Source organism: Galleria mellonella, unplaced genomic scaffold, assembly GCF_026898425.1.
Source record: "Galleria mellonella isolate WM207_F2 unplaced genomic scaffold, CSIRO_AGI_GalMel_v1 utg200, whole genome shotgun sequence".
Classification (NCBI taxonomy): Eukaryota; Metazoa; Arthropoda; class Insecta; order Lepidoptera; family Pyralidae; genus Galleria; species Galleria mellonella.
The window spans coordinates 1,727,054-1,741,490 of NW_026442034.1; the positions used below are offsets into that span (position 1 = coordinate 1,727,054).

Here is a 14,437-nt window from a genome sequence, read left to right on the forward strand (position 1 = left end):
TATCTTTGTATTTATGGTAAAGTAAGGTATATATATATCTAAATCTTTGTTTAATTTGTCGTATAGAGATTTGACTTTTGTTTACAAATAAGCAACAGTCTAGTCTCTTGACCACTGAAACAGCTGGCGGTTTTGAAAATCAGCCGGTTCTTATTTTTCTCAATTACTTTATAATAATAATAATATTTTCTTTATTATAGATTACAAAGATCCATTTTTGTTAGTAACAATTGACTTAAACTATATTAGTAGAAAAAAAAAATACAAAATTCATTTTATGGGCCCTATAATAATTTTGACCCACAATGAGAGGATCGGGCTATCGTATTTATTACATAATGCCCATATAATGCTGTTACTGCTGCCACGCAGTCGGTGTAAAAGAGATGCGATCCGTTTGCGTCTGATGGCATAGAAGTCATCTGTCCATGCCGCTGCAAACATTGTGGATGCACTACAAACAACACTACAAAGTTTACTATCAAGCCATACAAATTCTACATAATATTATTATCTGTATCATACAAATTTAACCACTAAACTATAAACTTTTTTATGATAACTCTCTTATTAGTAGTCCTTTCCTCTTAGCTTCACCATAAAAGGTCAGAAATAGCTTCCTGAATCGAAGCCAATACTTATTTACCACATCATAAACCCTGTCATCAAAGACTGAACTATTATTCATGGGGAAGAGAGACATAAAAACTAGTCAGCCAAATGGCTGCTCATAAATTTACAGTCTTTTAACTTGCGGTTAACGTGTTCAGAGACTTTTAAATAATGTTCAAAATATAAAATGTAGGTTAAGTATAGAAAACTGGATTTTTTTTATACTACTTTGAATGGCAAACAAGCTGACGGCCCACCTAATGGAAAATGGTAACCGTCGCCTATAAACATGAGCAGTACCATGGACATAACAGAGTATACTGTTTCGCACATGATACCCCCCATGCGTTGCCATTCCTGAGGACTCAGGTGTTATTCCTCTGTACTCTGTAAATTCACGCCTAAAATTGATTAATTTACACAATTTACACAATAATTAATTAATTTAATTTGAAATAATAGTGGTTTTTAAGTAAGTAAAAAATGAAGGCGCTAATAAACAATTTACTCCCAAAGTGGGCAGTAGACAAAATAAGTTTGGGAATTCCTGGTCTAAGGGAACTTAAGAGTCGAAAAATGAGTAGCAACTTACCTATTAAAACATCACCAGAGCTTAATTGCGGTTTTCAACCCACCTACTAAGCGTGACAATTACTGGTAAAACCCCCAATGGGGAGGTTTGACATTTAACGGCTGAAATGATGATGGTGAAATACTACCTTCCGCAGACTTAGCAATAAGACAGTTTCTATATATTATTGATCACTTCAGTGTTAAATAAAATACACTGTTTATTTAATTAGATTATTTTTTTAATTCCTCTACCATTATTATTATTATTTTTTTATACTACTTAGATTGGCAAACAGGCTGACGGCCCACCTGATGGAAAGTGGTAACCGTCGCCTATAGACATGAACAGTACCATGGACATAACAGAGTATACTGTTTCGCCCATGATACCCCCATGCGTTGCCATTCCTGAGGACTCAAGTGTTATTCCTCTGTACCCAGTAAATTCACGCCAAGTAGTAGTATAAGTGTAGTGTAAGTAAGTAGTGTAAGTAGTATGTATGTGACTGCCACCATCGAAGATTGGTCACCTCTTTTACTACCAGATGTTACACAACCTTCCTATTCCTGACTTATATTGTAATATAGAAATATAACAATATAAGAAACAGTACTACTTTTAATATTGTTCCTTACATTGTGCTAATAAAAAGGCGAAGTTACCATTCCAGTTTCATCCATTAAAAAATCTGCTCAGAAGATAAAGAGACCGCAAAAACGAAGCCCCATGATTATCTCTTAGTTCGCACTTAATACAGTGCAAACAAAACCCGATAAAAACTCAAATTTTCACAAAACAAGTATTTATTAGAAGACGTCAAAATCCTTCTTAACAGTTACAATTCGTCTCAGCTAATCCAGTCTGAGCCGAGCGTGCGAGCACTGTAAACAATACCGCAAATCCGGTTACATAACATGTTTTATATACACATGTCTTAGGACTTTTATTAAGGAATTGGCTTTGTCACATATTAATCCAAAAAGCCTTCCCTTTCAAGCGTTGTTATGAAGACGACCTTTATTTATAAGACGAGCTATAACTGCCATCTGTACATGTTGTACAAATATACCATGAAAATCACAATTACTAAATACTACCAGAGGGAGACTTTGTACAAATATCGTTTGCTTGGGTACCTCTGTCCCATTCGTGTTTCAACACAGCTGCTTCACGGTTAAAACACGAATGAGACAGAGGTACCCAAGCAAACGACTTTTGTACAAAGTCTCTCTCTGGTAAAATTTATAATGCAATATGCTGTTGGTGTTCCTTTAAATAAATAAATAATTAAATAAAATATCAATAAATTCACACTAGACTGACTTACAGTTATGGGCAATTTATTAAAGAAAATTACGTTTAATATCTTGTTTTTAATTGTTCCCTCTTAAAAATACATAAATATAATCACAGAAAATTTAAAGGCAATGCCCAAATTAACCCCACAAGTACCACAATTTACGTTGGCAGTAGCGGAAACAAACCGTTTATTTTAAAATTTAATTAACATTTCCTATGTATTATCCCCAGGTTGAGAGTTTAATAAACAAAAATATATTAATTGCTAGCTTTTTGGCCGCTGCTTCGTACGCATGGATTTCAGATGGGGAAAACCAACGACGCTATAGGAATATTAGAAGAAATTTCTAGAACAATCTGGAAAACCTATTAAGATAAAACATTTACCAGATTTTGGGTTAAACTTTCAGAAATACAACTGTAGAGATCGCTTGCAATTTGATACAGTCGTTTTTGAGTAATACCTGAAAAAATATACAGACAGATAAATAAACAAAGTTATTAAAAACTATCTATTGACTTTATTATAACTCCATATATTATTTTTTTCTCAAATATCTCCCATATACATTCATCGTCTAGCTACAATTTTAATATATTGGAACCTTAGATTATATAAATAGATTACCAGAGGGAGACTTTGTACAGAAGTCGATTGCTTGGATACCTCTGTCCCATTAATGTTTCTACCGTGAAGCGGTTGTGCTTGCATGGCTGTGTTTCGGTATGTAGGGTGAGATATGGTGTGAATTTACAGGGTACAGAGGAATAACATCTGAGTCCTTAGGAATGGCAACGCTTGGGGGTATCATGGACGAAACAGTATACTCTGTTATGTCCATGGTACTGCTCACGTCTAAAGGCGACGGTTACCACTTTCCATCAGGTGGGTCGTCAGCTTGTTTGCCATTCTACGTTGAATAAAAAAAAAAGATAGAGCATCTAGCCTCAAAAACGGCTCAACTTTTTGTCAGCTAATTGTCAAATTAGCTGACTCGTTTTTTATTAGTGCTCTATATACTTACGCATACAATGTATCCTGACGTATTATTCAATAAATAAAATTTGTATTTACGCATTAAAAAGATACAGAAATTATAAGACAAAATAAATATAGAAGTTATAAAGGAAAGGAATTATTCAATATGATGCCTACGGCCACTTATTATCATCGTACGGCTCGCCATCGACAGGGACTTCACCCTCATACCCTACAGTTTAAATGGTCGCGTACAACGCGATTTCAGAAATGTTTTCTCTCACGAACACTTAAGCCGAGCTCCCTGCCGAGGTTTTCCCAAGAGACTACACCATGGGGTTCTTCAAAAGGGGGGTAAAGAGGTTTCTTTAGGATCGGCAACGCGCGCGTAATACCTCTAGTATTGCAGGCGTTCATAGGCTACGGTAACCGCTTACCATCAGGTGGGCCGTATGCTTGTTTGCCACCTAAGTTGTATAAAAATAAACACCCATAGCTATTTATCACGCAAAATTGTATGAAAAAGTTGACCTGTTTTTCTCGAAGCATTTCTATGGAGATACTTTAACTAAGACTGGAACACTTGGTGTCCAACTGAACAATTTATTGTCTTTAATATTTTATTTCTATAATTATGCAATATTATTGTACCTACTTGTACAACAATAGTCCATTACCTTAAGGTTGTCTTGAAAAGATTGCGCTCAGTAATAAGACCGCCTTACTGTACATATACAATTGTATCGATACATTTATTAATTGTCTTGCTTATTCCCTATATTGTATAATGCAAATAAAGTATACTCATTTATTTATTTATTTTATTAACAATTTTTTTCATCAATATTGATAAATAAAGTACATAATGTTTGAATATTCTTTAATATTATCTTACTAATATAATAAAATGGGGGGAAAGGAATTGTTAGCAATGGAGTTTGACAGCCCCATTGCTAGCAATATGCCTTATTAGGTCAACCTCCACGTGGTTCCCTCTGGAAACCATCGTGAACAATTCTTGTTGAATTCGTCACGATGGACTAACTGACCTACTTCATCCTCACCTATTATCCTTCACTGGTACTCCGCCTGTGTATACCGATAGCGTGTGTGGGGTTACCATTCCATTATCATGCATTAAAAAAATATATAATAAAATGGATTGATAAGAGTAATAGAAGTCGAAACAGTATTTTTCTGTATGTATACATGTCTGTATCTTTGTTCCGGCATTAGACATTACTTACTGCACCAAATTGAGTGCAGTTGTCATATGTATATGATGATACGATATATATATATATATATATATATATATATATATATATATATATATATATATATATATATATATATATATATATCGTATCACAATCTAATTATCTGCATGTGCAGTAAATATAACAATGTATGCAAGGAGCTTGATATTTTCCAACAATCCTTGCAATGTTACATAAAGGCTGCCAATTTGCTACTTTAAATTTATAGGCGTCATTCTTTTAATGTTTCTAATATCGAATGTTATGCAGAGCAGGTATTGGAGTGCAAATTTAATGCTGTTTTATGTAATATTTATTTTATTAATGTATTAATTATTGTAAAATAATCTGTTGCCTTGCTATATATATATATATATATATATATATATATATATATATATATATATATATATATATATATATATATTTTATATATATATATATATTTTATATATATGTATTTATCACGATGGGCTAACTGACCTGCCCTTTCATTCTCACTTGTCATCCCTCACTGGTGCCCCGCCAACGTATAACGTTAGCACAGGTGGGGTTGCCATTTCATTATCATCCATAAAAAAAATACAAATTCACTAAAACTGTCTTATTAAAGGGAGACTGTTCCGGCATAGAATAGACTATCCCTTCTTTTCCGGATGTCGTAAGAGGCGAAAGGAGGGCGAGGAGTGGGCAACAACGTCTCACTTAAAACATCTCCAAAGCCTAACTGCGGTTGCCAATCCGCCTGCCAAGAGTGACAACTATTGGCAAAACCCTCCAAGCGGGAGGCTTAACATATGTTCAACAATGGACAGTGATGAGAGGGAGACTGCAAATCTCGTTTGTATGGGAGCCGATGTCTCATTATTCAATGTAACTGCTATTTTTCTGTTCATCTAAATTACAGAAATAATAGTTATTTCGCTCACCAATAATTAGGAAAATCTTGCCAATCCTTTTAGTTTTAAGGTTAGTTCTTTTTTTGTGTATTATATCCCTTTTCCCATAATGTTTAGATTTATTTTGAATTCATAAACGACTAGCACTCTATTACAATTCACTTTTCGCACGCGCACATGCGAATTCTCTTAATCTTAAAAATTCATTTTTCAAATTTAAAATTCTCTGAATTTTATTCACTTTTTACTTTTCAGTTCGGAATATTGTTATGTATTGAGAAAAACGCAGAAATAAACGCAAAGACTACAGTATGTGTTTCTTCAAAAAAAGGCCACCTTAGTGTTAGTTTGAATGGTATAAAAAAGTTAATAATAATAAACTCTTTATTGCGAACAATAGAAATGTATACAAGGAGTATTTATACAGAATGTACATATACGAAAGGCGGCCTTATTGCAAAAAGCAATCTGTTGCAGACATCTTGGCATAAATAATAGATAAGTACAGAGAGAAAGGTAGATGGCGTAAGACAGACACAGTAAATACAAAAAAGTAACCAAACAAAATGCATAATATTCTAAATATCATGTATATAAAAATAAGATTACAATACATAAACAAACATACATAAACATATATATATATATATATATATATATATATATATATATATATATAGTATATTTAATACTAAATAGATCAACGTAAATCACATAGTAAACTTCAAAGCAAATTAGAGAGATAGACAATGAGATTTTACCTGCCTCTTAAACTTACTCTTTTAAATATCAGCTAACAATATTTGTGTTTTAAAAAAAGTACTATCTCCAAAATAATATGGTCGTTTAGCCCATGCATGATCGACTAACACCATGCACGTTTGTCATTCAAGTAATCGTTTAGTGTGTAATAGGCTTTATTCAATATTTTTTTTTAATAAGAGTTTTGAATTTATTAAAAGGTATATCCAAAATATCCTTCGGTATCTTTTTATCCCGGTCAGTAAACATATCCCGGTTACACGGACGAAGTCGCGGGTAAATGGTAGTAAAAAATAAAAATGATAGAAACTATATGATAAATAATACTCATAAAATATAAAATATACGTGTAATATACATACATATACATATAATATACACATAAATATCCAATTTAGCTAAGCCCACAATTTCGTCCACGTGACTGGGTTGATAAACAGTCTACGCCTTTTCCATGGCAAAAGTTTTAACGGCTCAACCAATTGTCATGTAACTTGACATGCACGTAGCATTTGAGATGAAATACTTTTATCTGATGAAGACGGAGACGCCGGTATAAACGAATATACACGTATATGTAGTTAAACAAGTCCTTTTAGAGACTTGTTGTTTTTTTTAAGCAACTTAGAATGATAAACAAGCTGACGGCCCACCTGATGGAAAGTGGTAACCGTCGCCTATAGACATGAGCAGTACCATGCACATAACAGAGTATACATTTTCGTCCATGATATGATTTTCCCCCCATGCGTTGCCATTCCTGAGAACTAAGGTGTTTTTTTAATGAATGATAATGGAATGGTAACCCTGTCCACGCTATCGGTATACACCGGCGGGACACCAGTAAAAGATGATAGATGAGAATGAATACAGGTCAGTCAGTTTATTCGACAAAAAATACCCATGTAGGTTTCCAGGGGGAACCGCGACAAAAAATACCCATGTAGGTTTCCAGGGGGAACCGCGTAGAGGTCGACCTGAGAGGGTATATTGCTAGTAATGGGATTATTACACCTCATTTCTAACAATACCTTTCCCCCGGACTAAGGTGTTATTTCTCTGTACCCCGTAAATTCACTACCATACCCCAAACTTCACCACCACCCTTCAAACCGAAACACAGCCATGCAAATACGACTGCTTTACGGTTGAATCACGAATAGGACAGAAGTACCCAAGCAAAGACTTTTGTACAAAATCTCCCTCTGGTAAACTAACTTTATCGTTTATACTCTTTATGCAATTTTATTTGATACCCATATTAAGTGGGTTGAGAAAATACATGAACCGCCATATTGTGATGGCGGTCATTTTGAAAATATTACAATGTATGTACGTAACAGCCGTTAACTGTCCACTGCTGAACATAGCTTCCCCCATACCAATAATATATATCATAATACCAGGAGATTTGCCAGTAGTTGTCACGCTTGGCAGGCGATTTGACGACCTCAGTTTGGCTTTTGGTAATATTTTAAGAGGGACGCTGCTACCTATCTTTCCACCATAAGCCATTACGATGTTGAGTATTATTTAGTGTCCAGAACTAAAGACGTATGCGAAAATTCGGCTTAATCGGACGATAAGAAGAGTTTCCTATTGATGCAAGTGCAAGATTAGACTTAAACAACAAGAATAGAATAGAATAGAAATCATTTATTCAAATAAACTTACATTGAAGCACTTTTGAAAAGTCATTACATTTTTTTTAATCTACCGCTCGTTCGGAAAGCTGTCTCATCACAAGAAGAACGAGCAAGAAACTTGCGTGTTGCTCTTTTAAATAATTTTATTATTGCTTTACATTTTTAAGTTTAATTGTGTGAATACAAACCACCAATTAGCACTAATTCAATTAAATACTTAAAAAGAAAAAATATTGAATACATAACCAACTGGTTAAACAATTAATAAGAGGAAATCAGTCATAGTGATTAGAGCAGACCAGTCCCTACAAGCAGCACCCGTTCACGAGTATGACGGATGAGCCAGCCATCACTGTAAGTTACACACAAACATTGTAAGTTAAATAAAAGCTTGTTATCTAAATGGTATGTTTTTCCACAGTGCATGCCTGTCCCTGGGCTGGGGTTCCGTCGTGGCTCCTACAGGTGCCTGTGCCGCAGAGGGTTCTACTTTCCGAACACAACTGCCGTCAATAGATACTACAACGGTAGCGAAATAGAAGAGGAGTACGAAAAACATATATTGGTATATATTCAAGTTATTTCTTTTTAGCGATCCAACCCGGTTTTGCACGGATAGGTATAATTTTCGAAAACAATACATATAACCTATGTTACTAACTGAACCTTATTGGGGCATACCTCGAAACCTAAAGCTCAGACATCTCAAACTTGAAAGCTTAGAAGTAGCAAATAATAGCTAACTCGTGTTGCCAGGAAATAATTACTTAAAAGCCCTGATTAAAAGGTTTTCAGTAAACTACTCTAAGAAATTAATTCTTTTGAATAAAAATAATATATGTGTATTGACAAGGGCTCTCACTAAACTAAACAAGCATATGGCCCAACTAGGCTTATGCCCAAAAAGTGTTTGTAGATTTTATCACAATGAGGTAAAAACGCCTCAGCACTTATATAGGTATGGGTATAAAACTACGGAAGGAATTCGGTCTTCTATTACCACTCTTGATGGACAACGTTATAGAGCTACATTTCGATTTTTCCTTTTATTATACCGATATATGATACTCGTTCCTTCACTGTCCTGGGAATGAAGAGATGTAGCAGCACTATTTTATTCTTAATCCTTTAGTACACTAAGTTACAGCACAATAATCTTTTTGTACAGCTTCAAAAAAACCTCTACTCATTGCCGGATGCGTTCGAATGTTTGCCCTGTGCTGAAGGCTGTGAAGCTTGTGTGGACGGATCGCCTTGCGTTGCCGCTCTCAACTGGGTCGTTAGAACTACAATCTTCGCGCTCGCCTGTTTGGTCATAACCTGCCTTCCATTTATTATTTACTTTACAATCAAGTATGGACATGTTAGAGTGAGTATTTTTATATAAATCTGTTATTATTTGTCAATCATATCCTATATATATATATATTGGCAAAAGATTACAAAGATCTTCAACGGAATTCGAATACATAGCTATCTCAGTCAGTTTCCAATTATGACCAGACGACTATTTTTATCGAAATGAAATTATGAAATGAAATTTATTTACAGTAAATTTGTTACATAATGGGAGTTACAGAATGGTACAGAATTTAGCTGGAAAACTTTTCTATTTTAAAAGACATTAAGACTGAAGTAGGCCATCGTTCGCATTATAAATCAACATCCGGCGTCTGATGCTATTACAGAAAGATTATACAATTTTTAATGAGATCTGACTTAAAAATATTTTTAAAATTCTTCCACCATTCCATTGGATAGAAAACTACCGGAGAAAGTTACGTCAGTTGCGCCGACAGCAGGAAATTCTTAAATTGCCGTGAAATCCCACATTCAGGAACCTTCAATTTTACAAGTTAATATTTCCAAGTAAATGGTAAACATATATTATTTACAAATGAATATAGAAATTTATTTATAATTAGAAGTTGGAGAATCAATTAATGTTTTCGATCTACAGAATTATTTAATCTGTATAACAATAATTGTTAATTACATTTCATTTTTTTCAAAATATAATTATTTGAACACAATTTCCATTAGAATAAAATATTATTTAAATAAGTCATAATATTATCTTCATATAAATCAAACCATTTTACCTGGGGGGGGGGGGTAACTCTAGGATAACATTAGTTGAGTTATAAGGGTTTGCGAAAGAGATCATGCACTGAGGATGCAAACAAAGGATTCTATTTTTTTTTATAAAACTTAGAATGGCACACAAGCTGACGGCCCACCTGATGGAAAGTGGTAACTGTCGCCTATAGACATGAGCAGTAACATGGACATAACAGATACTGTTTCACCCGTGATACCCCCTATGCGTTGCCCTTCCTGATGACTCAGGTGATATTCCTCCGTACCCAGTAAATTCACGCCATATCCCACCCTTCAACCAAACCATTCTAGGGGGCACAAATCGATTATTTCTCTAGTCCTCTAAAAATTATGAAGTTTTTGACTGGAGATTTTGTACAAAAAACGTTTGCTTGGGTACCCCTGTCCCATTCGTGTTTCTGCTGTAAAACAGTTCTGTTTCAATTTAAAGGGTGGGATATAACAATAAAGTTATAGGATGCAGAAGCATAACAAGTTAGTCCTCAGGAATGGAAACGGATAAAGGGTATCCTGGGCAATACAGTATACTCTGTTATGTCCACAGTACTGTTGATGGTTATAGACGACGGTTACCACTTTCCATCAAATGGACCGTCATCTTGTTTACCATTCTAAAATGCATAAAAAAGCGGGACAATAAATTATTATAAATAATTAATAATACTTAATGATCGCATTCTAACGCAAGACAATATCAGCTTAACTTGATCCTGGTAAACCAAATGTTAATTAATATATGTATAATACATGTGAAATTTGTTTCAAAATCCAATAGCTTTAAGGATTAAGCATTGCTGTATGTAACGTCTAATCTCGTGAGTGAGTGGGCAAGTAGTATAGGACCTGCGTAAGCCGTAAACTAGACCCTTCTTAGGCAGAGCTGTTTGTTCATCTATTAGCTAAAGTCAAGGGCTAGTATACCCAAGATTAACGCATTTTGCATAATACATGTTAAGTAGGTATTTTTGTTTTAGACAACTGTAATTACTAATTGTTTGTTAAAACTAGCTATTCGCGTCTATCCTGATCGTTTTCTGCGAAACTATATATAACGAATATATATACTATATATAACGAAATAACAAGACTATGTTATAAAGGTGTGATACTATATTTTTTTTTGTATTTTCTTTTTTCAACCGACTTCAGAAAAAAAGGAAGTTCTCAATTCGGTTGTAGTTTTTTCTCTATTTTTATATTTGTCATCTCAAAGTTTGGTCAGTTCTAAATCGATTTAAAAAATTCTTTTTTATCTAAAAAGACATTTTTTTTATACAATTTAGAATGGCAAACAAGCTGACGGCCCACCTGATGGAAAGTGGTAACAGTCGCCTATAGACATGAGCAGTACCATGGACATAACAGAGTATTCCGTTTCGCCCATGATACCCCCCATGCGTTGCCATTCCTGAGGACTCAGGTGTTATTCCTCTGTACCCTGTAAATTCACGCCATATCCCACCCTTTAAACCGAAACAGCCATGCAAACACAACCGCTTCACGGTAGAAACACGAATGGAACAGAGGCACCCAAGCAATCCACTTTTGTACAAAGTCATCCTCTGGTAAATATTTATAGTTTGGTCTCATAGAAATTTTATCAAAATCAATTAACTTCAGTTGTGATAAAACTATTTATTTTGATTTCAAAATGAAATTACAATACTGATTTGATATTTCGATTTGATGAATCCGTCTGTGAATATATTCTTTTAGATACAAAAACAATTTTTCCAACTGATTTATTACTGAAGGAGTTACGAGATTACAAATATTATAGAAATAAAACCGGCTTGGAACCTTCTCTTTTTGAAGTTAGTTAAAAATTGGATCTGGTTTTGCAGAAAACAACCATCTGTTATAGGATGTCTATAACTAGTTCCAATAGTTCTTGAATTATTCTATTCCTATTTTTTTTCTTTTAGGTGGTCCGCGCAGCCAGTCCTGCACTCCTCAGGGTAATCGTTCTGGGGGCTCTCCTTATATACTGCACGACTCTGGTCATGTACGGTAGACCAACGGTTCTTACGTGCACAGCGAGGGTGTGGTTGCGAGAGGTCGGCTTTTGTCTCACATACGGGGCTCTGATGCTGAAGACTTGGAGGTAAATTTTGTAATGCTTTTTTTAGTGAACAAAAGTTCACAAGCAAATTAGCTAAAATATATCGATGTAATTATTTTAAACAAAGAGCACATCGCGGTATTGAAGTATAAATAAAATGTATCACCTCATATCTAGAATCTTGTAACAAGCAATTAGAGTTCATTCCTCTAAATATATTACGAGTGCAAGATAAAAAGGACCCAAAAGAAAACCTTGTAAGACCCAAATTGTCTGATCATTGCGATAAATATGCTAATATCTCCTACTGATTGGCAATGGGGTCTTTAAACAGTAAATTAGATTCCACTAACTCATCGGCTGATTCTATCTATTAATTTTACACCGAATCTTGCTTTTACGGGCTTTTAATATTACACATCGAACTTTTATAAAAGGAAAATGTAACTCAACTATACTTGTATTCATAAATCAAACAGAGGTCTTTGTGTGCATATCTACTTAAATCGTATCAATCTTCGTTCAGAAAAGCTCAGATAGGGGTCTCGGGACGAGTCCTTTTGCCCTAAAATCATCTCTGACATCAATGTTTTTAATATTTTAATAAATAGCATCACAGAGGACTTACTGATATGGGAGGGCTGGACCCTTCTCTTCTTTCTTCTTTAATTGGTGAATAATTTTTACGGCCTTGAAACTCTCCACGCCAGAGGGTGTCACCTTCACACTATTAATATAGTAATAGTTCTCTACTTGACAGGAAAATTTAAAAAAATTAAGGCATAGTACAGTAATAATAACTCCCTTTGTTCTAATCACATTTTGATATGGTATCATGCATCACTTATGATTTGCAATTATTAAAAATGCAGTTTGTATCAGTAGGACACTTAGCAATATATAATATGTATGCACTCACGAGAAATTGTATAATTTTATTTACGTATTTTGCTTTGTTTTTTTTTTGTATATGTTTTGTTTCATTTCTTTTTTAAGTACCAATATTGCTGTAAATGATAAAAATAAATTATTTAACTATTTATCTTATGGAATTTTTAAAATACCGTGATGCAGTGTAACCTTAAGACTATAAAACTTTAAATATATTAAATAAAAGTGTTCTTCGATTTTTGTAACTTGAAAAGTTAAAGACATTTTACAATTTTCTCTGCAATTTTATTGAAATATTTTACCATATACAGTACACTGATCCAACCTCTAAGAGGTTTAGAGTAGAGTGTCATTTCATAGTAAACTTCAATTTATATGGAAATGTTTTATCCAAAATCTAAAGAGTTGCTAAAAATAGTATCAAATCCTTATGACCAACAGTAGAGACAACATATAATATGAAGAAAACTCCGGTTAAATATTTATCCACGTGAATTGAAACTGAACTTGATAAAGACAAATATTTGGACCGCGCGCCAGAGGAGTTATCGTAAATGACCTAAGAGCTCACAGCTCGTATTTACTCAACATTTTGAATGTACAGTATTGTTACTGAGTGAATGCTAAGAATAGAATTAATGGCGATTTTGGGATGCTACTTATCATAACAAGAATTTAAGATAAAAAGCGCAACTATGTATAGATCCATAGCTAATTAGCAGTTTGGGTGTGAACTGGTAACTTTAGATTTAGAGCTGCGATCTAATTATTTGCCTGTAGATGCCTCGTTTAGAGGTGAAACACGTGTCGTGAAACCTGCGTGAACATAATGGCATTCGGAGGCTGATAGCTAATATAGAAGGTTGTGGAACTTCTGGTAGTAATAATAGTGGTCAATCTTCGATTGTTACCACTCATATATTTACTAATGGTAGCGGAATTAAACAAAATAATTCTAATCAAGTAACCAGTGATACAGACTTTCTCAAGGTAACACCTAGTTTGTAATATTCATAGCTGTTCCTATATCCTCTGTCCCATTCGTGTTTCAACCGTGAAGCAGTTGTGTTTGCATGGCTGTGTTTCGATTTGAAGGGTGGGATATGGCGTGAATTTACTGGGTACAGAGGAATAACACCTGAGTCCTCAGGAATGGCAACGCATGGGGGTATCATGGGCGAAACAGTATACTCTGTTATGTCCATGGTACTGCTCATGTCTATAGGCGACGGTTACCACTTTCCATCAGGTGGGCCGTCAGCTTGTTTGCCATTCTAAGTTCTATAAAAAAAATAAAAAAAAATAAAAAAAAATCGTTTTGTGGTAGCAAGAT

General features: G+C 34.3%; 1 protein-coding gene across 1 annotated transcript in view; it reads left to right on the forward strand.

The window, feature by feature from the left end:
- Nucleotides 1-14,437, forward strand: part of LOC113516454 (probable G-protein coupled receptor 158) — a 197,688-nt gene that overhangs the window by 145,876 nt on the left and 37,375 nt on the right. Inside the window, exons 5-7 of the mRNA XM_031913302.2 lie at nucleotides 8,452-8,595; nucleotides 9,199-9,399; nucleotides 12,077-12,255. Coding sequence (XP_031769162.1) covers nucleotides 8,452-8,595; nucleotides 9,199-9,399; nucleotides 12,077-12,255 — 524 coding nt within the window. The remainder of the gene's footprint in view (nucleotides 1-8,451; nucleotides 8,596-9,198; nucleotides 9,400-12,076; nucleotides 12,256-14,437) is intronic.